Raw genomic sequence first — 27,546 nt, 5'->3', positions numbered from 1 at the left:
AGGCTGGCTAACACATGCTGTTGATTTTCGCTTGGCTTCCCAGGGCCTTTGAGGTAATAAACACTCATGTCTCACATTCTTCCACATCTTGGAGGTTTTCAGTGAAGCAGCAGCTGCTGTCATTGTGGGTTTTCCACCAGATATTAAGAAATGAAGCTTGATCCTCAGTGGCTGAGGAGGAACCATCCTCAAAGATCAGTCTGACGGGTGTACAGTATTTGCATGTTCAGTGCTTTGTGGACTTTCCTTCCCCACAAATGCCCTAGTTTTGCACTAGAGCCAAATTGTTTGAAGGCAGGATTATAGGTGTAGGCTACTGCTCAAGTTGATAAATGGCAGCTGTTTGTTACTATGTATAATTGATCAGTTAACTGAAGAAACTGTTCAGTAAGCGCCGATTAGTCCTGACAAAGCTGCTATAGTCTGTTGCATGTTGCAACAGGAGATTATGCATTTCAGGGGACACTTGGAAGACTAATAGAGCACCAATAAAAGTAATCTAGCCATCTGGAATCTGGGGCTCGAAAATTCTTCCCTGTCAAACAGCTCATCAGTATTGGATAGGACCAGTGGGCCCACATCCATGACGACGCACTTTCTGTGGTAGGGCCCGTCAGTGAAGCTCGGGGGAATCTCTGAACTGGGGACTGCTCAGAAAGTCTGTATCAGCATTGCTCCATCTGTCAGATTCCCCCTAGTTACCTTACACTTTCCAGAGGACAGTCTTCAGGATCAAAACTGAGATGTGAGCAGAACCACCAGAGTCCCTGTTGCCCCGTGACCACTCAAGGATTGCCCAAGAAGTAGGGCTCCTTGACAGTGAGCACTGTCAGTAGGAAGGGTGACAAGCTGTGGTCTGTCACGTATGGGGTCTAAAGGCCTTGTGGGACGGTGGGCCTGAAGGGCGTGGGATGGTGCTCCTTCTCGAGGGCGGCAGAGGCCAGGCTGAGTGGAGTTGTCACCTCAGGCCCACAGGCCCCCTCAGGCTCCCCTGCGCCACCGCGCTCCTGGTTCTGGCCCCGCACCTTGGGCCTCTGAACCATTTCCTGTTCATTTAGTGAGTCTGATGGTTTTAAATGATTGGTAGGGGCTTTCCCCCAGCCCCTTTCCTTTAAAAACATGATCAGTCTCTCAAAGACTAATCTATGAATTCCTGCTAAGATCAGGTTTTTAGATGGCTAGTTGGGTATTGTCATTCTGTGTGGTCTTACTATCTGACTAAGGTAATGCTTGAAAATTAATATCCAGTGTTTTCTAGGCTACCCTGGCTTAGCTGCTTTGGAGAGGTAACAATAGCAGCTGTTCACTATGAGCTGAATTTTTCTTAATTTTCTATCGCTGGAGGTTTCTGTTATTATGTTGCAGCTGAATAACATTCGGGGCAGATTTTAACTCACCTGGAGATCTGCTTTTCGCTGCTCTGTGTGTCTTGTCCTCCTCGAAGATGTGCTGCTCTGGTGCTGGTTTGTTGCCTGCCGCCTCAACAAGCTTTGTTTCTGGTCTGTTCACAGGAAGAGGGCAATAAGAAAAAACACTAACTGACCTCAGATGAGCCGTATAATGTAGCTTATTAATCATCTTGAGTGCCGTTATAAAATGCACACCACTTTTCCTCTCATGATTTAGGCTTAAAATGTCAGTGTTGTGTCTTCTTTTTAAACTTAGATTGGTCAGAGTCCTTGTGGGAATGATCATGAAAGCTACCTTAAAGTATTTAAAGTCCTGTAGAGTAGATTCTTTTATCTCAGATTATTTTACAAATCAAGAGGTTAATCATTACATTTTATGTTGAAATATCTGAAAAGCTTAAGTACACTTCTGGGGCTTCCCAGGTGGCTCAATGCTAACAATCGACTTGCCAATGCAGAAGACATGGGTTCGATCCCAGATGTGGAAAGATCCCTTGGAGAAGGAAATGGCGACCTACTCCAGTATTCCTGCCTGGAAATATTTTTAACATGTAGCACCCAGGAGAGTTTCAGTCTGTTCTCAGGCAAATTGGAATTTATTTTTATTGCCAGTTTTCATATGTGCTTGCACTTTAAGAATCGGGTTAAAAGCAAATTATAAGTGGGTACTCTTTTTTTTTTTAATAGCTTGGGCAATTATTTTAAACCATTTCCCCTTCAAGTAGCACGTCCTTCTCCATTGCAGACAGCACTGGGAGGGCCTCTCTTCACCGTGTCCTCTTTTTCCACTTCTTAGTCAGTGTTCCACAGCAGCCCGTTTCAGGGTGTCCTTCAGAGATTGAACAGCTTCTGTGGAGTGACCAGGGAAGTGTTCATGTCACTATTTAGGGTTCTATTATTAATCAGTTGCTGGTGCACAGAAATGCCAGCAGTGGTTTTCATTCGCATTTCACCATATTCTGCATTCTGAGGAGTTGAGGGTATCACTTAGGGAACAGGGGTGTTTGAACAAGGGTGTTTTGCTCATCGTTAATCATTTAGTGGTGAATTAGTCTAATGTATGAAAGATTGAAAGATGCAGTACCCTAGAATTTCCTATCCTTTGCTTGCTTCTCTTTTTGAAATATGAAGCATTATTCACACCTGGGAGAATAGTTAGCAGCTGGAAATGTGTAGAAGTCTGATCATTTTGCCCTTTTTCTCCCTTTGGGGGCAACACTGAGAAAAGTCCTGGGGGCATGGTTTGGGATTTGAATTATTTGTTGCTTCGGTAAAGGGTACTTGGGAGTTGGAGTTGGTTTCAACTTAAAGTGGAGGGGTGGGGAGTTCTTAGCTCATGTTTGCTTAGAATGCCTCTTTTAGCATCTTTCAGTATTTCTGTTCTTGAAAGTAACTGGTCTAAGTTGATACTAAATAAATCTTTTTATTTCTAATCTCTTTAGCAGGAGGAGCAATCTCAGAACTGTTATGAAGACCCTTGAAGTTCTTCATTCTTCCCTACTTTGCCATCATGTGGCCTCTGGACACTGTGGTCAGTCATCTGAGATTGACTTTAATTTAAAACAAAGGCCTCTGTCTTCCACCCAGGAGGTGGAAGGAGTGAATTTTATGTTTGAATGAAGAAGTGAATTATGGAAGAAGAGTATATGTCCCTTCCCTTTCAAGCATAAGTCCAAATAGACTCTCAGGAATGAGGATTTGTGAAGACATCAAACAGGAGTTTTGACTCTTTAAAAATGCTCGTTATGTTGCTGGAGGAGATTGCTGGTCTGCTCGTCTGTCTTCCCTGTACCCAGCACCGTTTCGGCTTCTCACTTCCTATCTCCTACTTGCCTTCGCTCCTCAGTGCATGTCCTTGAGTGACTTACTTTTACCTGAAATTTTGCTGCCTGTATCCTAGAAAAAACTTCGGTTTGCACATTCTTTCTTCCATTTTAAAGTTACCTACTCACCAGATGCCTCCTATATTTCCATAGTCTGTTACAAAGGACGGGCAGAAAAGAAAGTGCTTGGAGATTTCAGATTTTCTGAGAGAGAGATAGGAAAGGCCCCCTCTTTTTAACATTCTGTAACATTTTGCTCAAGCTGGGCTGTAAGACGGTCAGGGTTTTTCTTGGTTTTCTTCTCATTGCATGTTTCTCTCCAGTATTGGTTCATTCAATCATGGTTTATGAAGATAGCTAGTTTCATTTGGTCTCCAGCAAAGAATCATTAGTAGTTTATATTGCTTTACCTGTACGGGCTTCCAGAGACAAAAACAAACCGGGGTGTCTCTGAACAAGCTTATTTTATACTGGGGTGGGGGAATCTATGCAAGGACTAAATAAAACCGTCCATAATCAAAGCAGCAACAACACAATTCAAATAAAAAATCAAGGAACCTTTTTTTTTTATCATTGCTTGTGGACATCTGTCCTTCCCATCAGTCATCGTGTTTCCCCACGCTCCTTTTCCTTCCTACGTGTTCCCAGTCACTTCCTTTCTGTGAAAGGTTGCTTAGCTTTTAAAATTTTTTAATTTTTGCTTTTGCTGTTCTTTGTATAAAAACTAGCAGATTGGATGGCTGTGTCCCCCAGGTGTTTGAAATTCTCTGAAAATCCAGAGTGAAGAAACGAGGTGTGCAGAAGGCTCTCTAGCCCCTCTGAGTAGAGCTTGAGCTAACTGGAAGTGCTCAGTCTGGATCATCATTTTCACGGTATTTTCAAAGGAGAGTTAAACACTGTGCTTATTGGGAAATCTCTGTTGGTTGGTGGTTGCTTCAATAGGTAGCCAAACAAGTTGATTGCTTTTTGGATTTTAGCATAGAAATCAAAGTAGAACACATCAGCAAGAGTCTCTTCCATTCCGTCTCTAGAACCAAAATGTTCAGTAGTTGAAGAGCTCTCCCTGAACCAGTGGCCAAATGTCTATATTTTTAGATGCCACTGTCTTTTCCTCAGATGCTCCTTTTGTGAATTTCATTTCCTATTTCATATCAGACCAGCGGTTGAGATTGGTAGGTGGGTCACTAGGCATGTTTTTGTTTTGCGGACATTATTTCCATTTCATTTCTCTCTCTACTGTACACTGCAGCAGTATGCAAACTGTGTGATACAGGCGGCCTCTGCCTTATTTCTGCAAAGTAGCCGGGTGTCCTCTGCCTGAGCATTTGGGTGTTCAGCCTCTGTCCGCCTCCTAAACTGGCTCCTGAGAAAATCAACGTCAGCCCTGCCAGGGTGTCTGGTAGCAGCTCCTAATAATTATTTATGCTTCTGGAATTGTTTGCAGCTCCTGAAACCTTGTGTCCGTTTCAGTTTGATTCTCTCGATTTGTACAATATATGCATATTCTTTTTTCCCTTCTGTCACCCTCCCCTCCCCTCGGCGTTTTTTAATGTCCTGTAGTTTTGTATGAGAGGAGACTTAGCCTCGGGTACTTCTTGCTGAAGCTTTAATGCTTTGTAAATAAAATCGGATGTTTATTAAAGAACAGGTCTAGGTGTTTGCTTGTAGACAACTGATCACTTCTGAAAGTCACCAGCCTCTTCACTCTGTGCAACAGAAAATACAGCTTACTTGGTTAATGTTATTAATAGATCTTCTCTATATCGAAATACAGAGCTGGAAGGGCTGAGAGGTGGCCTGGTAGTCTAGATATCTGCCTCTGGAAAATATTATATTAAATAAACAAAGCAAATTTGTGTTAGATCATTTAGGAGTGACCTCTCTCCAAATTCTTTTGCTCAGTAAGTGTGTGACTACACTGCAGAGGCCGCAGCGCTAGGAGACATCCCAGAGCTTACAGAAACACTTGTGAGGAGCCTCCTGCCTCCCAGGGGTCTTTCTTAAAGTGTAACTACAGATAAATTCCTCTTCATGAGCACTTTTTCTGCCTAAATTAAATAGCTTTGAAATCCACTGACTACTTAACTGTCTCTAAAGAATAAGAATATTTAAGTCTTTGATTTTAATCATCTCTAATCTGAGTGTCTGTTTACGAATCTTCCCTGTTATGTGACTGAGAATCTTTCTGACATCACAGCTGTTTCCTAGCAACCTTGACCCAAGCGGATTATGAGCTCCTTCCGTGTTTCGTGGGGTGGAGGGACTAGACTGAGAGGCAGGGAGATTTAGGTATTCTCTCCCCCAGAATATATCTTTTGTTACCTTGGGAAGGAAGAGTGCCTAAAAGTGAGAAACTGTATTTAATATTGCCTATCTTGCTAAGCATTGATTCTAGAAGACCTCGTGGCCCTTGCCTTCATGAATTTTCATTTCTCTTTAAAATTCCTTACACATGAAGAGTGTTTCACACTTTACAAAGTGTTCTCATGTACAGTTTATCATACGATGCTCAAAGTGACCTTCCTGAAATAGGCAAGCAGTTGTTAATTTACAAAGGAGAAAACAAATTTAGGAAGAGGAAGTCACTTGCATCTTAGTCCAGAGTCCTTAATCCTTTTAATAGAAGGTTTAGGAGCATTTAAAGGTGATGATAGCTTAATTCAAATTAATCCTCTCTTTTTAGAGTTAGTATTTGATTTCTTATTTGGTCAGATTTAACGGGGATTTTGGAACGTTTGAATTCAGATCCCACAATTTGGGAAGGGTGAGGAACAGTATAGCCTCAGTGGGCATTGAGGTTATTTGGAAATTCACTTCAGCTTCTGAAGCCTTTTCATCTGTCTTCCCAAGAGGCGGATTTAAATTCATTAAAAAGATGTGAAAAGAGTGAAGACTTTGGGAAGGTGGTCGTTAGCAAACAGACAGTAAAGCAGCAGTATTGTGCCTTTTGTCTGCCTGCGGCCTCACCTGTTAATAAGGACTAGACCTTAATTGTAGTTTTTTATTGACGATGCATGCATCATATCTTTTGACTTTGAAGGCTATCTTATGTCAAAGGAATTGAGTTATGACGTCGTGGTGGATATAGCTGGAACACCTCAGGTATTGGCTGAGGGTAGTGAAATGCCTGCTAAGACATGAAGACTTCGGCCACTAGTTTCATCCCTGGGAGCCTGGTGTTGGCCTTCTGTCTACCTGTGGTGGCGACTTCACCTAAAACGCTGGCCATCCCTGAGAAACTGCAGGAAGCTGTGGGCAAAGTTACTGTCAACGCCACAACCTGTACTGTCATCTGTGGCCTTGGCTTTAAGGAAGAGACTGTCTGTGAGGTGGGCCCCGATGGAGTGAGAAGGAAGTGTAAGTCTCAGCGCCTGGAGTGTCTGACCAACTGGCTCTGTGGGATGCTCCATTTCACCCTTCTCATAGGGAAGGAATTTAAGCTGAGCTGTCTGAGTCCAGACATCCTGGAGATCGGGCAAGGAGCTTTCCGATTCACCTGGAGACTTGCTCGGGGAATCATCTCAACTGATGATGAAGTCTTCAAACCCTTCCGAGCCAGTTCCTACTTTATAAAGTTTCAGTCCATTCAAGAGTATGACTCTGGGACCTACCGGTGTGATGTGCAGCTGTTAAAAAACTTGAGACTTGTCAAGAGGCTCTATTTTGGGCTGAGGGTCCTTCCTCCTAATTTGGTGAACCTGAACTTCCATCAGTCCCTTACTGAGGATCAGAAGTTAGTGGACGAAGGCCTGGAAGTGAATTTGGACAACTATTCCAGGCCTCAGCACCCACCGTGGAAAAAGAAGGTGGCCATAGCTGTGGGAATAGGAGTTGCCGGTGGCGTGACTGGTGGTGTGCTGGTGAGCATCGTGCTGTGCGGCAGGCTGAGCGTGATCCACAGCAGTGCCAGCCTTGAGACCTTACAGGCCTTGCTGCCAAAGGGCGGGATGCTCAGGAAGCCAGACTAGGTTTTCAGGGGGGTGTTCTGGCTGGCTGCTTGTGGGCTGGCTAAGAGGGAGACTTCCGTTACCAAAGAACTGAGCGGAGTGTGTGGGACAGGCAGCACGATGGTAGCTGTGGGCAAGTCTCTAACTGTGTCCTGGGTGGACCCCTTCCAGCTCTTCCCTGCCCACCAGGTACCCGGGAACCCCGACTGCAGGCATCTCCCTGCTCCTGGGACGAGTTGTGTCTTCCACGTTTGCATTAATTTTCTGCACTTTACAGCTCGTATGCCTCCTACCGTGACCTCCCTTCTGAGGAGTATAATCATGTAGAAGGATATGACAGCTTTTCTAGTGAAAGCAGTTTTTTCCTCTTCATTAAAATAATTCACAATAACTATACGGAGACCTAACCTTTTCTGCTCTTTAGTGTAAAATTTCTTGTCAGTCGTTTAAATTGTCCGACCATAATCAGTCTGGTTTTGGGTTAAACTCACACCGGAGTTTTTAGAACAGACATTGAACGAACTGCTTTGTTCGCGACATAGCCCATTTGTGGCAGAGCCAAGGGTGATGACGGCTGCAGACTGGAGTGTGTAAGAGACGGTCACTGAAGGTTAGTAAGTCATTGGCCACCCTCAGACCTCCCAGGCCAAGCCTCCGTGCTCAGGGCCAAACTGAATTCCTGGCGAAACATTGGATTTTTCTGCTTGTAGATTTCCCCTGAACGGTTTCTTGGCTTGCTCCCTGATCCTATCCTTCTAGCAACTTCAGTGTCCTGAAGCTTATGTTGCTGGAGAGGTCAGGTTGGTTTCTTAGAGCAGTCAGGGTCCCGCGAGGGAGGACTAGTACCTCCCTTCCTCAACGGGAAATCCAGTCTTAAGAGGTCATTCAGGCTGTGTCTGACGTAATTGGCTTGGCTTGTGGAACCCTCAGGGAAATGGCTCTTGGGCCACCAACTGAGCTGATTCTGTTTGAGAGAATTAGCATTTCTTCCCTTTGCTGTCAGTACAGAAGAAGTAGCAGAAACAAGACTGGGACCAGTGGTTATCTTCTCTGTCCGTATGTCCGAGTCACCCAGATAAGCTTTTGAAAAATAAGATTCCTGAGTCCCAGCCTGAGGATGCTAACTCAGTGTAAATTGTGACCAATGGATCTCTGTTATTCTGTTTTAAATAAAAACCTCAAGCCCATAAAACAGTTGAAAGTTTGGATGGCACCCATAGACGCTTTAACTGGATTCACCGATTGCAAACAGTTTGCTCCAATTCTCTTCCTCTCTAAATACATACTGATTTTACATAAAACACTTGAAAGTGAGTCACGGACAGAGTGACCTTTCACCCTTAATCAGTTATGTCTCTCAATAAGGACATTCCTCTGTGTAACTGCAGCGACTGTATCACACGAACAACTCCCTAATCTTATGTGTAGTTGATACCTCATTTCTCCCAACTTATAAACTCTTGGAGCTTTTAAAGTTTGATCCAGGGTCAAGTGAAGGTTCATGTATTACATTTGATTATTTCTCCTAAGTCTTATTTTACAACAGATCCCCTACATTTTTTTCATGACATTCATATTGCAGAGGTATTGGTCTTGCATACATGTCCCACAGTTAATTCCTCATGATTCGATTCCTGAGGAATGAATCTGAAACATTTCTGACAAGAGCCCGGCAAAAATGGTATGTACTTATCGCATGAGCTCGGGAGGCCCAGTGTCGGGGTGACCACTGTTGACTGTGAGCGTGATCATTCGGTTAAGGCGGTGACTGCCAGATCTCTGCAGCGGTGTACCTGTATATGTTTTCCTTTTGTAATCTGTGGGGTGACGCCTTGTGATTATCTGGGTTCTAAAAAACATTCACAGGTGTTTTGGAATCCATGATCTTTGCCTTATTACATGTTAGGGATTGAAAAATGATGGATTTTTTAATTTGTTTTTCTATCTATTGCACTGCATTTTTTCTCTTAAGCGCTGTTTTTATTCTTTTGAGATTTCAGTGGATTCTCCTTTTTATTCAGTGAATTATATATAACCCATTACTGTTGTCATATTTTTGATGTTCAAATTATTCCCACTTTTGGCCAGGAGTCCCTTCAAGCCAGCTCTTTTGTCCTTTTGGTGTGCCCCATTTGACTTGGAGCATGTCCTTGCAACAGCCAGATGCCTCAGAGGCACTCCAAACCTGAATTTCCAAGGGGCTCTGGTTCCTTTTAGTGTGGGAAGCAGTGTTTAGAAACCACGGCGTGGGTGCCAGATGCGCTTATGGCCACCGGAAGGTCACTGCTTCTAGGCCGTTTGTGTGTCCTATGTACATATAAATCATGTGTTCAAAAGCATTTTTGTTTTTCAGTTTTCTAGGTAATTCTGGTATATAGCAAAGGTTGAGAACCACTGGCCTACACGCATGCATAGGGAGTCTTTAACTATTGCTCTTATTTTGAAAAGACCTTAAACTTTCCACACACCCTTTCTCCCATTCTATACCTCTGGTGGGATGTTACTCAGAAGACCTGGGTTGGTCCTCTTTCTGTGTAACGGAGCAAGCTAACTCACCCTTCTCAGTCCTCATCCTTGAAGCACATGACTGTGAGGATCAGGTGAGATCCTGTGAGTCAAACTGCTCTAAGCTGTGAAGCTCAGACACGCACAGAGTTGGGGAATGTCACTAATGAAGCCAGTCACCTCAGTCCTGGACACTTTGCTGAAGCATTCAGGAGAGAGCTTGCTCTGCTTTGAAAGAGGACCGTAAAACATAAACATTACATTGATGAGGAGGGTTGAGGGGTGCAGTGCGTTCCCATTTTACAGATGGAAAGACAGACCTAAGAAGAGCTAAATAACTTCTCCAGCTTTCTATTGTAAGCCAGTAGTCAAACATGAGATGGAATATCTTACAGCTCTAGCTTTAGAGCATTCTGCATTAGTTTGAGGATGTGAGGGTACTGAATTGGGAAGAGAACAAAACCCAATTAAATGCATTAGTGCAGCCTCAAACCCAACTTAGTTCTTTGAATTCTGTGCATGTGGTCTGTTTCTAAAGGATCAAGGAGATGCTGCCTGACTCAGATTTGGGCTCCGGAGTGGCCAGTGCTTCCAGCATCCCTTTGGGTGCAAAGTAGCAGGAATGAAGCTGTGTGGCCCTTTGGGGGCTCACTGTCAGCCTCGGCTTCCCTGTGCCCAGCAGGCCAGGGGCAGGCCTCCGCTCACCTTGTTTTCCCTGATGGAAGCTGTCAGGCGCAATCAGCACAGGGCCCTACCTGCTTCGCGCTGAAAGAGTGAACACTTACACAGCCACCTGCGTGTGTCTTGCGTCTGAAGTGTAATAGATGTTGTGGAGAATGCTGAATGCAGAATAGTGTTGTAGTTGGAAAATGTTGGCTAGAAATTCAAATCCTTTAGGCTGCTGCGAGCCAAGGCTGGAGGCACCCACTTCCCAGAAGGGGGTCACTCCGTCTCTGCAGGGAGACGACTTTGGTACTGTTGAGTCGATACAGGTATCTCCTGCTTTTTGAAAGGTCACTTTCCACCACTTTGGAGTTATGAGAAACCTACATTAGTACCTGTTCTCACTAACTGAAAGATATCTGAAGAGGGTTTTCCCTTAAAAAAAAAAAAAAAAAAAGTAATTGCTTTGCTTTACACCATTTCAGCTTAAGAGTTCATAGGAACACTTGATGTTTGAGCCGCAGGAAAGGTTGTACCTCACATGCCTTAAAAAGCAGGGGAGCGGAGAACAGCATCGTTACACGAACACGGTTTCCTGCCCGCCTGGCAGGGAGAGCCAGCCTGACAGGGAGCTCTGCTCTGCTCTGTGGAGCCTGCCTTAAGGCTGCTTGGCCTGATTTTTCTCCCCTCGCAGCACGGGGTGCAGCCGCATGCACCACGGGCCGCCTCCTTAGAGCTGGCTATGCGGAAGGTTGCCTGGCGTTAGAGAACACGACAAGGAGATACGCTTTAGTCTGAGGATAAAAACGCCCACGGCTGGTGGCAGCTGCCTCACCAGGTTGAGAAACCATCTTTATTTAAGAACTGCCCGCTACCAGAGTCAATAAATAACTACCATTACAAGAAGTGTGAGAGAGGCAGGTAATAACAGATCAGTGGGAGCGGGTCCATTTTAACAAAAGCCGAGTTGACAGTGGTCCGATGAAGCCCCAGCCCTTGCCCTTGCAAGCTTTTCTAAGCTGTGCAGACCCCGGAGGGGGTGTGTCAGTGGGAGTCTGGGGGTCAGAGCAGGGTGGACCCCATCTGAAGGCATGAGGCTTCCTAGGACTGGGGGAAGCTATCTGACCCATCTCTTTTCCCTCTTCATTTTCCTTTATTGTCCTGCCTTCCCAAAGCCTATACATACAGCTGGCTCCCGGGCACCTCTTTCTGTGGAGCTCTCCGTGAAGCTCCTTAAGTGCCCATCTTACCCCTTGTGCCACTCCAGGGGCCTCTCCGGCCACCTCGCTTGTCTCCAGGATGAAGCCTGGTCTGACCTGAGCCAGGGAAAGAGGGCGCCAACCCTGTGCTGCAGACCCAGGCGTGAGCACCCTGCTGCCCTTCCATAGAGAGGAGCCAGAAGGCAGTCACACTCTGAGACCAGGATGAGCAGAGTCCTCCAGCGGGGAAGACGCGAGGGGGTGAGGCACTCTGGAGTCAGCCCGGGCTCTTGCCCAGAGGAGACCAGACCACTCCCAGGACTGCCAAGAGGCAGTGGCGTGCGCTGGGCAGAGAATGCCTGGGGTGCGCCTCCCCCGCAAATGACTGCAGTCACTCCCCTGCAGTGCAGGGGCCCCCGCACTGATTCTGATTCCAAGAATGCCAGTCCTGAGGGACACTTAGAGCATCCCCTCCAGTCATCACCTCACCTAGACCCCAAGACACAGCCATCAGAATTCCTCAGAGCCCCCTAGGAAAGGTCTTGCGGACGTCTTCTCTGGCGTCTGTTGTCATTTTATCGAAAAGAGCCCCTGGTCCACAGCCCTCCTGTTCTCTGGCACCGCCTGTGCCATCTGAGGCCCAGCGGGGTACTGACACTGCTGGGCCCTGAGGCTGCGTCTGGAGAGAGCGCTCCCGGCTGAGGCGCACATCGGGGCTGTGCGGCAAACAGCACGGCGGGGCCAGGACCAGGGCAGGGGCCCCAGGCCGAGCCCAGCGTGTGCAGAGCAGAGGTTCTCCCAGGCCGTGAGGCACGCTCTGCCCTCAGTCCTCAGGCACTCACTGGCCACTGAGCTGCAGAGGGAAGCGCTGGCTTGTGGCTGTTCCCCCTTGTTTGCCGGCCCGGGGCTCGGCATGACCACAGCAGGAGGGAGCCTCGGCCCATCCAAGCAGAGGTGGTGGCAGGCCGGCCTCGGGCAGGGAGGGACTCAGAAGTTGCCTCATCTCGCCTTCCGCCTCCACGCAAGCTCCTGTGCAGCCACCGCCCCAAGAGGCTGTTCTGTTTTACACGCCTGCGTGCCCTCAGGTCACCTGTCTCATTCGGTCTGAATCAGCTCTCAGCCTGAAGTCTCAGCCTGCAGGAACATCTGTTTTTGTCTAGTTCTGGGTCCTCCCTACACAGGGCTCAGGTGTTCCTGAGGCTGAGTTTTCCTAGTTACTAATAAAAAATCCTTCCTGGGTTTCCAAGAGGGTTGGTCTGCCCCCCTCAGAACTAAGACTCTTGGTTGTGTCTCTGGCTTCAAGCAAGCCTAGGGCCGTGGCTGCAGCCACACAGGTCCTGCACCAAAGCAGCTCAGCCCTCTTGGCCGGCATCTGGACACCTGTCCTGCTTCTGCCGCAGCTAAGGCAACGAAGAAAGAACGAGACCTTGGAAAGAGGTTTCCTCCTTTCAGATTCCCCTTTCCAAGAGCAGGGTACAGGCCACCTCACAGCGATGCAGGACCAGGCTGGGCGCTAGGCGGGTTTGGGTCTCTGCAGTGGCAGAGCGGTCACGGAGCTGAGCCCCCAGCACCGCATGGGGATGAAGGACAGGGGCAGGTGAGGAGGGTTTGATCGGATGGCCCAGGGGGGCAGTCCCCCGGGCCAGGGACAGAGCGGTGGGTACTGTGGTGGCACAGAGAAGGCATGTGAGCTTCCATTGTTAAAAAACTGTAGTGGGTAAACATCAACATAAACCTGCCCAGTACAATAGAGCAGGACTTAAAAATTTTAAAAACCATAACAAAATAGAGCTCTGACTGTAAACTACAGAAACCAGGCTCAGGGGGCCTGTCCCCCGCGCGATGCCTGTCCTGCTGCTCCCGTACGCGAAGGGCCACCTGTCACAACATAGGCTTGGGAATCTCCTGGTTATGCCTCCACTGCTGCCTGGATTTGGGGAATCCCTGTCCTTGCTTTGGCCTCTCTTCTTGAAGCAAGGGTAAGTAAGGGGCGCAGGGGGCTCCAAGCTAGCACTGCGTGTTGAGGGCCCAGCAGAAGCCAGCTCAGGAGGCAAAGGAAGACGGGACCTCTGGCACTCTGCACATACCGTGGGCGGAAGCCAGCCCTGCCGATCACCCCACCGTCACCCACCGGAGCCTCCTGAGCAGGATCTTCACAGCCCCCTCTGCCCTTCTTGACCACCTTAACCAGGTCATGGCCGTTCAGCATGGCCCCCTTCCTCGGCAGACGATGGGCCTGGGACCGGTGGGAGAAGAGGGCCATTTGCGCCCCATCCCTGGCAGGCTATGTGACCGGAGGCAGGCCCTGCTCTTCCCAACCTCTGCTTCCTCCCGGTAGAGCAGCGGCCTGGGCAAGCTGAGGGGCCTGGGCACACTGAGGTCTAAGCCTCTTCCAGCTCCGATGTGCCAGGACTGGCACCACAGCCCAAGAGCAGGCCAGGGGGCCCCATTTACTCGCCCCCTTGTCTTCAGGGGAAATGCAGAGCAGCACCCGAGGCCGCGTGGGGGCCCGGAGCGTTCCTGGGAGCGGGCAGGGCCGCATTTATCTTCTGGGCTTCTCAGAAGGTGCCTGGCTGCAGACACAGGATGCCTGCTCTCGTTCTGTGGGACGAAGCCAGTGGGTCACGACGGCTGTCCCACCTCCTGCCCAGACCCTGGCGGGACCGTGCAGGATGGGTCTTGGTGTGGTAGGGGACCTCCCCAAGACGAGCCCTTTAGTCACCAGCCACCTGTCGTGGCTTCTGTCACTCGGGGTGACAGGGTCGGGTTGGCAGTGTCGGCTAAGAGGGTGACGACACCTAAGGTGTGACTGCGCCTCAGGCCAAGTCTGGTGCAGCTTTCCAGCAGGAGGCCCAGCCTCTCAGCCCTTCGGAGCTCCCACCCAGCAGCTGGGAGCATGGCCACCCAGAGCTGTGGGGCTCAGGCTGCCGGGCTGACACCAGGACACTGGTTCTCAGCTGTCCGGGCGGGTGGCGGGGGCCTCCAGGGAGTCCTCAGGGACAATGTCAGGATCCAGCCGCGCTGCCCTGTCAGAGGAGAAGGAAGAGTCCCGGTCTTCAGGTTGGGACGCTCCTTAGACAGCGACGCTCCGGTTGACGCTTTGTCCCACTTCAGCCCGTTCCTGTCCAGTGTTCCCGGGCTTAGGATTCTGCCATCTGGGCCAGAGTCCATATGCGATCCCAGAGTGCCAACTCCGCTGATACACAGATACACGTTTAACCCCCTTCTTCCTGCCTTCCATGCAGGCACCCTAGAGGGCCCAGGCCTAGGGTTCAGTATCATCATGGAAGTTACTGCCTGGTGCCTCTCGATTAAAAAAAAATCCTTGCATGGGTTCTATCCTGTGGCAGAATATGACATATCCTACCTCCTACGAAAAGGGCTCTGTAATACAGTCAGTGTTTGAAACCAGCCGTTCTCAGGCACAGCGCTGGGCCACCTTGGCATCGGGAAGGGACTGGGGCCAGCTGGCTGTCCATCAAGGTGGGTGCCCAGCTGTGGCGGGGAGGCAGGGCGCCAAGATCAGAGCTGCAGGTAGCCTAAGAGGATCAGCGCTGCCACGGAGTGGGTGAGGGCGGCGTCTGGATGTGGGGCTGGACAGACCGCAGAGTTCTCCACCATCATGCTGGTGCCTGAAACCAACAGGTGGATGGGCTGGAGGGGCTCATCCCCGCCCCGCCCCCAGGACAGAGTCCAGACCTTCCCTAAGGAGACTCACAGAGTGCTGTGTTCAGGATGGGGAGGCGCTCTCAGCCCTTCTTGGGCAGGGTTTTGGAGGACCTTTGCTCTTATTCCCTCACAAGGGGCGCACTCAGCCCTCAGGGATGTTTGGGGAGGAGGGAGGAGGCAAGGGTGGGTCCAGGGCTACTCTGAACGAGGTTCCTGACGCCGCCTTTTGTCTCCCTGGGGACTGGCTTGGGCTGGGATGATCCCTGCGTCTGGATGGACCCTGATCTTCCTGGGGGAGACGGGGGATACAGCACCTCCGTTCCGCACGATGTGAACCTCTGCCGGGACCCCGTCGCCTCCTGGCCCTGTGGTCCGAATCTGCACCAGGGCGTGGCCGATGTCCTCGGGAACTGTGATTTCTATCCAGTTCTTGCTGGTGAGGTGCAGTGTGGGAGTCGGGTGTAGGTCGTTCTGGTACAGCATCTGTGGGAAGGGGTTGGCCAGCGGGGTTTCCCGACAGCAGGACTGATCCTTCCCTTCCCTGGCCCCAGAACGGGAGGAGCCCACGTGGCTCTGTGACCTTGAGGTCCTGCCCCCTCACCCCTCCCGTTGCCCGTTGACCAGGACCAGCCTCTTGAATAAGCTCCTCCCTGGAGCCACTTTCCTGTTCCCAGCAGCTGAACTGATCTTGTAGGCTCCTCAGACCAGAAGAGCCCCAAACATCACCCAGTCTGTCACCGCCCTCGTGAACCCTGCGTTTCCGCAGTCACACCTCTTTCCTCCATGCAGTCTCTACTGCACGCTCCCCGGAGAATCCCTCCCGTAGTCATGCCTCTCACGGTCCCAGACACTCTGCTTACATCTGATTCAGACATAAGAACTGAAGCTCCTTTTGTTTACGGGGCACACAGATGCGCTGTCCCTCAGCGTTCAGTGCCTGCTCACCCCTCCTTACCTTGTAGCCCGTGACTGCAGACTCATTACCCAGCGGGACTACAGGGTCCCACTTGATACTCAGGCTGGAGCTCGAGAAAGTCCAGGAGATGTTGCCAGGGGGTCGCCGTGGAGCTGCCAGAGCGAGGAGAGAGTCAGGAGGAGTCTTCCTGATGTTTCCCCACCACGCGCCCCCTTGCTTTCAGCCGGCCACTTCTAGATAATCTGCCCGTCACATCTGTGCCCAGAACGTTCTGTTATCACTGCCTGAGAAACAAGCTCCAACAGAGACTGCACAAGAGTGGCGCCGCGGAGGCTGTGAGCCCCGCTCCCTTCTTACCGTTAGACGAGCGGCCTTGGGGGCTGGAGCCCTGTCAGTCCAGGAAGGTGATCCAAGAGCCCCCCGCCCCTCCCGCACCCAGGCTGCCAGACTCACGCGGCTTCATGGTCGTGGCGTTGGCAGAGGGGCTGGCAGGCCCGGTGCCGGCCCGGTTGTAGGCCCGCACAGTCACGTGGTACTTGGTGCTGGCGTGCAGGCCCGTGACCAGGGCGCTGGTGTCCAGCCCTGCCGTCCTCACTCGCTCAGCGGCCGCTGCTTTGGCGCCGGCCTTCCAGTAGCGGATCTGAAGGGAGCGGGCGTAGCCGGGGGTCAGTGGACACGCCCCGGGTCTCAGCGCTGCGCCACCCCGGCTCTGCCTGGCCCCTCCGTCTCAGGCTCAGAGACTAGACACTCGACCATTAGGCCCACAAAAGAGACAAGCCGGTGTGATTTGCTGCTCCCTTCCTGATCCCCAGTGGAGGGCCCAGTCCAAGGAGAGAGCTTAGTACCTGGGCTGGATGCGGGAGCAGATGGGTAGGTACAGACTCCACTGAGAGATGGCCTGCTGAAACCCAGCCCCAATCAATGAACTCGGGAGTCCTGTGGGGACTCTTCAAGGCCACGGAACGCATATTTGCAAAGCAGTGCCCCAGCCCCCACGCCAGCAAGCTTATGATGGCTCCCCAGTAAATGCAAACCCATCGGCATAGTCCTCATGACATCAAGACCTTCTAGATATTCTTCCAAATCAGGGCAGGGTTTGAAGCTCTCTCCCCAGTGGTCTCACCTAGCGTATTTGCTGAAGCCCAGAGCCGACTCTACTGGGTTAGGATTTACAGCACCACTAGTATGATGGTTCCCCCTCAGACAACAACATTTTCTGCTGGTCCTTCTTTCCCTTCCTCTTGCTCCGTCTCACTCTCCATGAACCCCCACATGGACCCCAGTGGGCTCAAGGCTTGGGTCAGAAACCGCTAGGCCAGAGTTCCTCCGGAACAGGATGATCGGCTGGTACACAGAGGGGGCTGTACTGTTCTCTGCCACCATGAGCATGCCCAGGACAGCTGGACTCTGGCATGGCAGGCCATGCCCCTTCTGGATCTCCTCCTCCGGGCTCCCACAGTGTCCAGGTGGCCAGCCGGGCAGTAACGTCAAGGCTGTCCACAGGCACCAGCCAGAGGGCTGAGCTGAGGCTGCGAACGCGGTGCTGCAGAGACTGCATGTGGTGTGCCCGGTGAGGGCAGCAGAGCTTCTGGGAGGAAGACTGCTGAACTGCGAGGTGGCCCTGCGCCTGATCCCAAGCTCCCTTCCTCTCCCAGTCCCTGCCGGCACTCACCTCGTACCCCAGGAGAATACCGTTCATGTCTTGCTGCACGGGTTCCCAGCTCACGTTCATCTCCGAGGAAGAGACCGCTTTGGCCCAGACCTTGGGAGGGGCTACCCTGGGCTCTAGAGACCAACACGGAATGGGTGTGGATTCCCAGGGCCTCCCTGTGTCCTGCAGAGCGGCCGCCAACTGGGACTGCCCTTGCGCAGGATTTTAAAAAGACCGAGGTGTAGGGTAGGGGCCTGGTGGGGGTTCCCAGAGCACCCCCCACCCCCGGGGGCCCACTTCTCTCCCAGAGGGCCTTCCTCCTTCAGGCCTGAGCGGGGCGGAGGCTGCCAGGGCTGGAAAGGCAGCCAGGGGTCTCCCCTGCCCCGCCTGTGGAGCCCAGCCAGGGTGAGGGGTCCCTCCCCCACCCTACACCCCGCAGACAAGCCGCAGGGGTAGGGGCGCCTGGTGGCCCCGGCGGCCCACCTTCCTCTGCCGAGTACACGACGGCCACCAGGCTCTCGGGCCCGTCCCCGCGGCGGTTGTAGCTGCGGATCTTGACTTCAAAGGGCGTGTACGGCCGGATGCTGTCGTTGCTGTAGACGAAGTACTGGGCGTCGGCGCCAGGCACCCTCGCGGTCTGCCAGCTGGTGCCGCCCTGCCTGCGGAAGGACACCAGGTAGCCGAAGCCGCCTCCGTGCTGGTACTCCCGGGACATGGGCTGCGGGCGAGAGAGCGCGTGGGCGAGGGGCGGCGGCCGCCTGCCCTGCCCGTTCTCCGCCCCCGGCTTCCCCGGGACTGGGTGCCCCCGGACTGCGGCTTCCCCCTGCAAGGGGGCACGGCCCCGCGTTCGCTCCGGAGTCAGGACCCCGCAGTGGCCCTGTCGGGCCCTCTCTGCACGCTGCGCCCCTCCGGAGATGAGTCCCAGGGGCGGGGTGGGCCGCAGGTCGGGGGGAACCGCCCTCCCAGAGCAGCGCAGGCCTGTTCCTGCCTCTGTCCTCGCTGCTTACCGTCCAGGTCACGGTGAGCTCTCCCGGCGCTCCACCACCTCCGCTGAGACCCGACGGGGCTACCGAGGGGGCTGTCGGGGCCAAGGGACAGACAGTTAGTGGAGACGGGCCTGCGGCTGCGCTGAGAAGCATCGCAGGGTCAGGATTCGTTCCAGTGGGCCCTGGCTACACGCCCACAGAATGGACCACCTGGAAGGAATGGACAAACTCTTAGAAATGTGTAGTCTCCCGAGACCAAACCAGAACCAGGAAGAAAAAGGAAATAGGAACAGACCAATTACCAGTACTGACATGGAATCAGTAATTTGAAACTCCCAAGAAACAGACGTCCAGGATCAGATGGCTTCACAGGTAAATTCTACCAAACAATTAGAGTTTACATCTGTTCTTCTGAAACTATTCCAATGAGCCCTGGTTTTGTCTGCCGGGTCCCTCTGGATGTGGGCTCAGGAGTCAGGTAGATCTGAGATCAAATTGCACCCCTGCCACTTACTAGCTGTGTTTCTCTGGACAAGTTATTTAACCTCTCCGAGCCTCTGATTCCCCTCTCCATAAGATAAGGATAATAACGTTTCTCTCAAAGGCTGTAAGAAAAACAGAGTTAAACAAGACAGTGGCTGGCATATACATAGAGCATACACTCTTTAAATGAGCGTTAGCCTCATTCCTCTAGTTGGTGTAAACTCAATAACAACAGACCAACTCCAGTTTTCTTTAAGGGGAATAAATAATCCAGAAGTGCAGTTAATCCAAAAAACATTTCTTCTGGGTTACAGGGTGTTTTTTGGTGTGTGTGTGTGGCAGATTTAATTTCCTAATTTTCTCTAGTATTCAAAAAGGCTGCTATTAAAACAATATATTTAATTAGATTGTGAAGCTTGGCAGGGAGTAACTTGGCTGAAGGTCCAAATGTTTCTGCAGATGACACAGCAAATGGAGACTTATCACTTGGTTCTGATGAGAGTTGAGGGCCTTCTCATTTGCAAAGGGTACTTAAACACCTATTACCCTTTTCGGAGTGGAAAGGTTGAGGCCCAGAGCAGTTAAGTGACTTGCTTAAAGTCACACAGCTAATAAATGTCACAGTTTGAATTTGAACTCAGGTCTTCTGATTGGAAAGCTCACCATCTCTCTTCTGCATCATGGCTTTGTGCTCAACTCCTGGATACTACGGTGGTGGAGACCACTTCTCAACCTTTGACTCTCCAAGTTCAGTCAAAGAAAATGCTCCTTCTGGAATTCTTACTCAGGAGAAGTACCAGTTAAAAAATGTTGACTGATTCCATAAGGAGCCTGGAGAGTCAGCCTGGGGTACATAGGAAACCATGTTTCAGGGACACAAAAAGGCAGACCTTTGTCCCACAGCCGGTGGGGCGGCCCTGGGTGGGTGGGGAAGGGGAGGCAGGTCCCAACTCCGCGCTGCTGGCCTTGAGAGCCCAGGGCTGTGGTCCTGGGCTTCACCTTCACCTCTTCCTTCCCCACCTGCCTGTAAGGGAGGGGTGTGGGCAGGTTGTCCATCCCTTCAGCTGCCAAAGAAACCATCTAAAGAAGGACTTAGAGACGCTGGCTGCTCACCTAGTGCCCCGCACAGCACACACGTTCCTCACTACCTGATTCCTGCAGCTCGTGTCTGTCCAAGGAAGAGAGCTGCCCATTACCCCATGGTCCTGGGTTCGAGTCCCTGTTCTGACAGTGTGACCCTTCCTTCCTTCAGCTTTGGTTTTTCCATTTTTTTAAAAAAATTAAACTTTTAGGAGCTCCCGTGGCGGTCCAGTGGCTAAGACTCTTGATCTCTCAGTGCTGGGGTCCTGGGTTTGATGCCCGGTTGGGAAAGTAGATCCCACATCCCACAACTAAGACCCTGTGCAGCCAAATAAATATTTTTCAAAAATAAAATAAAAATTAAACTTTTAGATAATTGTAGATTCACATGCAATGGTAAGGTTGGCCTGTTTCTTTGGGTTAACAGTTTGGACTGGAGGGCTTCCAGCCCCGACTACCTGTGGACCAAGGCACAGTGCGTTGTGCAGCGTAGCCGCCTTGCCCTGACTTAGGTTCCTTCCGCATTTGTTCTGTTAGAGTCCGAAGTCTGGTGAGCAGGGTTGAGCTCCATGTAACTGCTGTTGGCTTGGAGCACCCTTTAAGGAGAGCTGGTGTCTGTGCCCTGACACTACTTCTCACCCAGGGCTCTGACCTGCTTCCTTGGTCTGGATTTTGCTGGAGGGTCCACTGGGCTCCCCAGTGCCCAGGATGTTGCTGGCTAAGACCCGGAACTCGTAGTCCATCCAGGGTGTAAGGCCCAGCACCTGGGCAGTCTCGGCGTTCCCCTCGATGTTGGTGGGATCTGCAAGGCACAGGGAGTCAGTGTCTCACGGGTCCGGATGCAAAGGGCAGGGACTGGGTGCGCATCACGTGCTTACACCCAGCTCTCACACTGGTGCCTGCTGTTTACGAAAAGTCACTGCCTCTTCTATCGGTGACTGGGAAGCAGGAGGCAGACCTCCCCACCGTGGAAGCTTTGTAAGATGCTGTGAGCGCTCTGTACCCCAGGAATGCTTTCATCGCACCAGTAACGGTCCTGCCAGGGCTTCAAGGGTGCGGACTGAGCCTCCTCCTCCAACTCTCGCCCTGTTCTCCTGCTCCCTGTGTGGCCCTCTTCCCTAATGGCCTGGGAGCTCCTCCAGGCAGAGGGGCCTACACCTGTCCCCCTTGGAAGCTCCAGGCTCAGCCTTGGCCCCTAAACCCCACCCCCTCCAGCACTCGTGCATGTGTGCTGGTTGCTCAGTCATATTCAACTCTTTGCAACCCCATGGACCGTAGCCCACCAGGCTACTCTGTCCATGGGATTCTCTAGGCAAGAGTACTGGAGTGGGTTGTCATGACTTCCTCCGGGGGATCTTCCCAACCCAGGATCGAACCCAGGTGTCCCACATTGCAGGTGGATTCTTTACCATCTGAACCACCAGGCTAACCAGTACTGACCTAGGTAGGACCTCACACTTACTAGTCCGAACCTGCTTCCACTTCCCTGAAGGCAGAGTGCGAGCTTGCAGGGTGTACTTGGCAATGGGGCTGTGGTTGTCAAAGCCACGGCTCCAGCTGAGCTGGACAGAGGTGTCGCTGATGTCTCTCACCACCACGCCTCCTGGGGCACCTGGCGGACCTACACCAAGACGTCAGAGCAAAGTGGGTCAGAATTGCAAAGCTTCCAATGGGAGCCAATCTCCTTCAGGCCTGCGTGGGCCGCTGCAGTACCAGGGGGGAGCAGCAGAGGGCGCAGCAAACACACGCTTGGTGGGAGGGCAAGGAACGGGCTGAGTGACAGGGGCTTTCCCGGAGGAAGGACGTGTCCCAGGCTGGAGGAGTCACAGAAGCGTGAACAGATTTCCCAGCATGAGCCTCTGACACTCCAGTGAAAGTGTCAGTCACTCAGTCGTGTCCGACTCTGCGAACTTATGGCCTCCTAATGCGCCCGCCAGGCTCCTCTGTCCATGGAATTCCCCAGGTAAGAATACTGGAGTGGATTGCCATCCCCGTTCTCCAGCCTCAGGACATTTCTCCAGGCTTGGAATGTGTTTAGAAGTAGATTTTTATAATTTTGGTTTTGGAGGAAGAGTATTCTATTCATTCAGTACCTGCAAAGGCCTTCGGGATGAGTTCAGCTCAACAGACTTGTCAGACGCCCATCATAGTGGGGGTGGGGTGGGAACCCTGTACCTCCCTAGACGCACCGTCCACCACCGCCTGGCCTTACCTCGGACCAGGACCGTGGCCTCCTTAGACGCGCTGTCCACCACTGTCTGGGCCGTGCATGTGTACTTCCCGCCGTGGCGCAGCTGGGCATTCAGGATGGTCAGATCCCCAACCGTCTCCTTCTGCACACGAGGGACAGGGCGCGGGGTAGGTCAGAGGGCCCTCCTCTGCAGTGAGCCAGGGGACAGGAGGTGTGGCTCACGGTCCTCTGCTCCGATATGCCCACAGACCTCGTCACCTCACTGTTCCTCTCTGCTTCGTGGGAGGAATCAGCTACTTTCTACTTGGTACCACTGGGGATTAAACAGCAGGTTTTTTTTTGTTCTTGTTTTTAGAGAAGACAGTCAATGTTGGTTCAGGTTAATGATATCATCTGCCTTGGGGGAAAGGCAGCAGGATAGCAGTGGGAATTCATTCTTGCTGGATGCTGGGAATCCAGGCTTGCCCCTAGCCTTTTCCTGCGTGCACAGACTTTGGGTGGAACCCAGGGAGCTGCCTGTCTAAGGGAGGGTGTTTATGGACCCAGGGATGGGCTTGCCAGCATTCCTGGGGGAAGGGGGAAGGCTTTGGGGTGGTGATGATTAAGGACATCTTCGGTCCCCTGTCTACCAAGGAGGGAGAAGCCCTGAGTTCTCTGGCCTCAGGCCTTACCACGCTGGCCCTTTGGTAATGACCCCCAGGCTTGTCAAAGTCAATGGGGAAGTCGTCCAGGGTCCAGACGAAGGTGAGGTCCATGGTGGGGTCGTGGGAGGCGTGGCACTGCAGGGTCAGGTTGTCACCTAAGTTGATGTCGGCGCTGGAGGGGGCTAGCGTGATTTTGGTTGCATCTGCCAAGACAAAGGGCCCCTGAGTGCAGCAGGAGGAGGCAGGCTGCGGTGGGGCAGCAGGCCAGGGAGAGAGAGTTTGCCTTGAACCCCAGAAAAAAGAGAACAGGCCGCGTGAGAACAGTACCCTGACCTGCCAGCAGCCCCCTGAATGTGTGGGAGGGATGGAGGCGCATATCGTGGATGGTGGTCCCCACTGAGACCAAACCCCGGGGTAGCCTCGAAACGGAACTGGTGAACATGTGTCCCCCATCCCGAACCCCCTCCCACCTCCCTCCCTCCCCATCCCATCACCCGAGGCTGATTCGAAAGCCACTACAATATTGTAAAGTAATTAGCCTCTAATTAAAATAAGTTAATTAAAAAAAAAAACGAAGCTGGGAGGAACACAGGAACGCGAGAGCCAGATGGTGGGGAGGGAGGGCGCCCTGCGGAGCCCGAGCCCCCGACCGCAGCCAAACCACAGCCCTCACCTCGCACAGACAGGGTGCCGGTGCTGTTGGCTTTCCCCATGAAGTTCTCAGCAAAGCAGGTGTATTTGCCTTCATCGGACCGACTGACGTTTCTTATGATCAAGGTGCCATCCGGAGTCACAGTCACTCTGCAGCAAGGATGGAGCACAGCCGGCTGACCCAGGAACACCCTGTGGTCCTGCAACGGGGGTGGGAATCCAAGGAGAGGGAGTGGAGCTGGAATCGCTGGGGGCGGAGGGGGCTGGGCTCGTACCTGCTGCTGTTGACCAAAATCTCAGTGCCCTTGCTCCAGAGCACCACGGCCTTGGGAGCGGCCCGGGGCTGACAGGGGATCACGACCTCTCCTCCTCGGGCTGCAGGGATCAGACGCCTTACGGGGTTCAGCCTGAAGTCGGGGGCAAGCGCTGGAAGAAGGGGAGAGCCCCGCAGTCACCCGGGGAATCAAAAGAGTGCCCCTTTGCGCTTGATTAAGACGTCACCTGGCTACACGCTAAACATCTGATGGGCCCTCTACAGCCAATCCTTGAGTGACTCCCAGCAGCACCACTTGTAAAACAGCCAGGACCCAGCCCCTTCTCCTCACCCCCCACAACCTCAACTACCACCAAGTCTCCGCTGGACTACCAAGAGCCCCTTATTTGGTCTTCCTGTTTTTGCATTTTCTTTCTACACTCTTCTCCACACAGCTGCCAGGAACATCTTTTTAAACACACAAGTCAGACACTTAGAATGAAGCCCAACACCTCCCAAGGGCTCACACAGCCATCTCCACTCTGATTGCATTTTGCTCCTTCCTGCACTCACTGTGCTCCAATCACCTGGGCCATTTTTCCTTTTTCTTTTCTGTCCCGTGAAGATGCCATGGTTTTTCCTGCCTCAGGACCTTTGCACTTACCATGGATTTTGCTTCAAAATGCCCAGATCTCACATGATTGACTCACATCCCAAATGTGACTTCCTTAGAGAGGTCTTCCCTGACCATTCCCTCTAACTGGCCCACCTTACCCCCACCATTCAGGGAAAAAGAAAACTTTATACTGTATTTTTTATGACTATCTGAAATTATCCTTTTAAATTATTTGATTTTCTGTTTATTTGTCCCTCTCCACTGGATTGTAAGATACTTGAAGGCAGAGACCTTATCTTTCATACTGACTTCTTAGGAGGTGTTGAAGAAATACTGGTTGAATGAATGAGTGAGTCTTAGTTAAGCCTCACTACAACTTGATGAGATAGGTACCATTCTGTCCAATTTACAGATGAGGACACAGACGGCAAGCTCAAGTCACATAACTAAGGCTGCTGGACCAGCTGACATTTGTAGGCACCTGTTATGTGATGGGCAGGTTCTCTGTGCTTTAGCTCTATCATCTCCTTTAACCCCACAGCCTGTATGAGGGCTGGATGATGATTTCTTGATTTTATTAATCAAGAAACTGAGCCACAAAGAGGTTAATAACTTGCCAAAGGTCACATAAGCAAAGGGGCTGCATTAAACCCAAGTCTAGTTGATTTGGTTTCTAGTGACTTTTGCCACTTTTTTTTTTTACAGCAGTAGACATTTACTTTCAGATGTGGGTCAAGCCGGAGACCCTGTCCTCTGGGAGCTCTCTGTCTAGTGCCTCAGCTCCTGTCTTCAATCCCTGAGTTCTACTTAGAAGCTGTTGGAAAACTGCCAGGTGAGTGTGTGAATGTAGACATGCTGCTGCTCAGAATTCCTGACCCCGGATACCCGCCCCCCCCCCCCGGGTGTCCCTGGGGACATCCTCTCTCCCTGGGCCCTTTACCTTGCACCGCCAGCTCGGCGCTGGCATAGATGGTACCGTGCTTGTTCTCCGCCACGCACTGGTACATGCCAGAGTCCTCCAGGCTCAGCTTGGAGAACCGCAAGTCCCCGGCCAGCACTTCTACCCGGGCCTGTGCAGAAACGCCCGCCCCGGGCAGGGGAGGGGCATCAGGACCCCTGCAGTGCCCGCGTGGGTGCTCACGGGGGGCTCAGTGGAGAGGGCGCTGCCTGGACAAAGCCCCCATGTGCGGTCCTCTCCCAGTCCTGGATCCCAGGCTGCAGAGGTTCCCCAGCCCTCACGCACGTGGGCACATGGAAGCCAGGGGGCTGAGGGACCCACTTAGGCCCACCGGTGCGTTTGTGGCTGAGGTGTGCCCGGACCCAAGTCCCGGGACCCTCCAGTCAGGATTCTCTCCAGCTGACCAGGAGGACGTGGCTCTGGGATGTACAGAAGCACCTAGAACTACCCTCCGGCACCCTAACTGGCCCAGAGGGCCCCCGGGGGTGTGGGGGAGGGGACCAGGGAGCAGAGCGCAGTGCGCTGGGTGGCAGGGGGACGGACGGCCCAGGTCCCTTACCTGGGAGGTCAGAGGCTCCCCGTTCCGCAGCCAGCGCACTGCCGGCCGGGGCTTGCCGGCGGCCGCGCACGCCCAGTGGAGATCGGAACCGATGTCAGCCTCCCGATCTGAGATCACGCGGAGCCACTCGGGCTGAGCTATGGAGACCAAAGGGAGCGTCTGCAGCGGAGCCGGGCAGGGCCTCGGGGCTAAGTCCCCGGACCGTCGGACGGCAGAGGGCAGAGGGTTCCGGGAGGGGGGTGGGGGTGGCGGGCGGTGGGGAGAAGCAGTTCATGAAAACTGGCACTTGGCGCCTCTGCCAGTAACTTTTAGTGACTTAAATCTTCGTAGCGCGTTCCGTGCGCTCTGCAGCTCAAGGGCTGCCTCTCGGGACCGACTGGGAAGGCGGGGCCGCGGGCGCCGGCCGGCCGTACCCTGCACGATGATGCGACCCTGGACGGTGTCGCGGCCCTTGGTGTTCTCCGCCTCACACTCGTAGGTGCCCTCGTCCTCGAAGCCCACGCTGGGGATCTGCAGGGTGGGCTCGGCCGTGGCCCACTGCGGGGACAGGGAGCCGTCCACTTTGCGCCATTTGATCCTGGGGACGGGGCTGCGGGGAGACAGAGCCAGAGGGCTGGGTGGGGCTGGGCAGACGCCCGGGGCCTCCGGCCCCTCACCCCGACCCGGCCCTCCTGGGACGCTGGGCAGGTAGGGAAGGGAAGGGGGGTCTAGGAGAGACGGAGAGACCGGCAGGGAGAAGCTGCTCCCGGGGGCTCAGAGCGCCGGGGGTCTGCACCCCGAAGCTGGCTTGCCCTCCTCCGACCCCGCAGCGGCCTCTCCTGGGCCCCACCTCCTCAGCGGCGGCCTGAGACCAGAGTCTCTACCGGTCCCTCTCCCTTCTCCCCAGCGCGGCCTGGCCTCTACTTTTCAAAGGGGATTTAGCTGTTAGTAATCTGTGTACTAAATTGACTGAGGAATCAGTGACTCTTATGTGCTTTAAATATGGGTTTTCTGGAAGCCCAATCACCTTCCACAAAGCAGGGGGCATCCTGGGTAATCCAGGAGATACAGGAGGGAGGACAGGACCAATGGTCAAGTCACATTCTTTCTTTCATTCTGTGGACATTTATCCAGCACCTGCTAGCAGCTTAGCACTGGTCCAGTGAGTTCTCCCCAGAGGGGAAGATTTCTGTTATAAACTTTCTATCTTAAAAGGTAACTGTTAGCATCCATAGAATACTTATTCAATGCCAGATACCGTTCTAAGCACTCTATGTATATTAGTTCATGCAAACCTCATAACAACCCCAGGAGGTAGGTACTATTATTAACGCTAGGTACAAGTAGGGAATGTGAGAGCTGGA

At 52.5% G+C, this 27,546-nt stretch overlaps 3 protein-coding genes across 6 annotated transcripts in view; 2 read left to right on the top strand and 1 right to left on the bottom strand.

Moving 5' to 3' along the window:
• Window positions 1-4,877, top strand: part of RBBP5 (RB binding protein 5, histone lysine methyltransferase complex subunit) — a 40,335-nt gene extending 35,458 nt beyond the window's left edge. For 2 of the 4 annotated variants that reach the window (XM_024976172.2, XM_024976171.2), the window contains exon 14: window positions 2,855-4,877. In XM_024976172.2, the coding sequence (XP_024831940.1) occupies window positions 2,855-2,880 (26 nt within the window). In that variant the 3' untranslated portion in view covers window positions 2,881-4,877. 4 annotated transcript variants of the gene reach the window in all.
• A 1,338-nt stretch (window positions 4,878-6,215) lies between these two features.
• TMEM81 (transmembrane protein 81) lies at window positions 6,216-8,367 on the top strand. The gene has a single exon (NM_001075465.2). It carries the CDS (start codon window positions 6,370-6,372, stop codon window positions 7,198-7,200), a length of 831 nt encoding a protein of 276 aa, NP_001068933.1. The 5' UTR covers window positions 6,216-6,369; the 3' UTR covers window positions 7,201-8,367.
• Window positions 8,368-11,181: 2,814 nt separating this feature from the next.
• CNTN2 (contactin 2) overlaps window positions 11,182-27,546 on the bottom strand; it is a 33,367-nt gene continuing 17,002 nt past the window's right edge. The window contains exons 8-23 of the mRNA XM_003587046.6: window positions 26,617-26,792; window positions 26,204-26,340; window positions 25,627-25,756; window positions 24,093-24,243; window positions 23,840-23,967; window positions 23,194-23,369; window positions 22,544-22,664; window positions 21,794-21,952; window positions 20,984-21,133; window positions 18,790-18,860; window positions 18,266-18,500; window positions 17,804-17,916; window positions 16,585-16,771; window positions 16,171-16,283; window positions 15,530-15,698; window positions 11,182-15,178 (exon numbers count right to left, since the gene is read on the bottom strand). Of these exons, the coding sequence (XP_003587094.2) occupies window positions 15,069-15,178; window positions 15,530-15,698; window positions 16,171-16,283; window positions 16,585-16,771; window positions 17,804-17,916; window positions 18,266-18,500; window positions 18,790-18,860; window positions 20,984-21,133; window positions 21,794-21,952; window positions 22,544-22,664; window positions 23,194-23,369; window positions 23,840-23,967; window positions 24,093-24,243; window positions 25,627-25,756; window positions 26,204-26,340; window positions 26,617-26,792 (2,326 nt within the window). The 3' untranslated portion in view covers window positions 11,182-15,068. The remainder of the gene's footprint in view (window positions 15,179-15,529; window positions 15,699-16,170; window positions 16,284-16,584; window positions 16,772-17,803; window positions 17,917-18,265; window positions 18,501-18,789; window positions 18,861-20,983; window positions 21,134-21,793; window positions 21,953-22,543; window positions 22,665-23,193; window positions 23,370-23,839; window positions 23,968-24,092; window positions 24,244-25,626; window positions 25,757-26,203; window positions 26,341-26,616; window positions 26,793-27,546) is intronic.

The sequence above is a fragment of the Bos taurus genome, chromosome 16 (genome assembly GCF_002263795.3).
Source record: "Bos taurus isolate L1 Dominette 01449 registration number 42190680 breed Hereford chromosome 16, ARS-UCD2.0, whole genome shotgun sequence".
Taxonomy (NCBI): Eukaryota; Metazoa; Chordata; class Mammalia; order Artiodactyla; family Bovidae; genus Bos; species Bos taurus.
The sequence above is the reverse complement of the archived record's forward strand: the minus strand, read 5'-3'. Positions and strand labels throughout refer to the sequence as shown.

Excerpts from the sequence above, each read along its gene's own strand:
- TMEM81 (NM_001075465.2), top strand. The coding sequence starts at position 6,370 with ATGAAGACTTCGGCCACTAGTTTCATCCCTGGGAGCCTGGTGTTGGCC.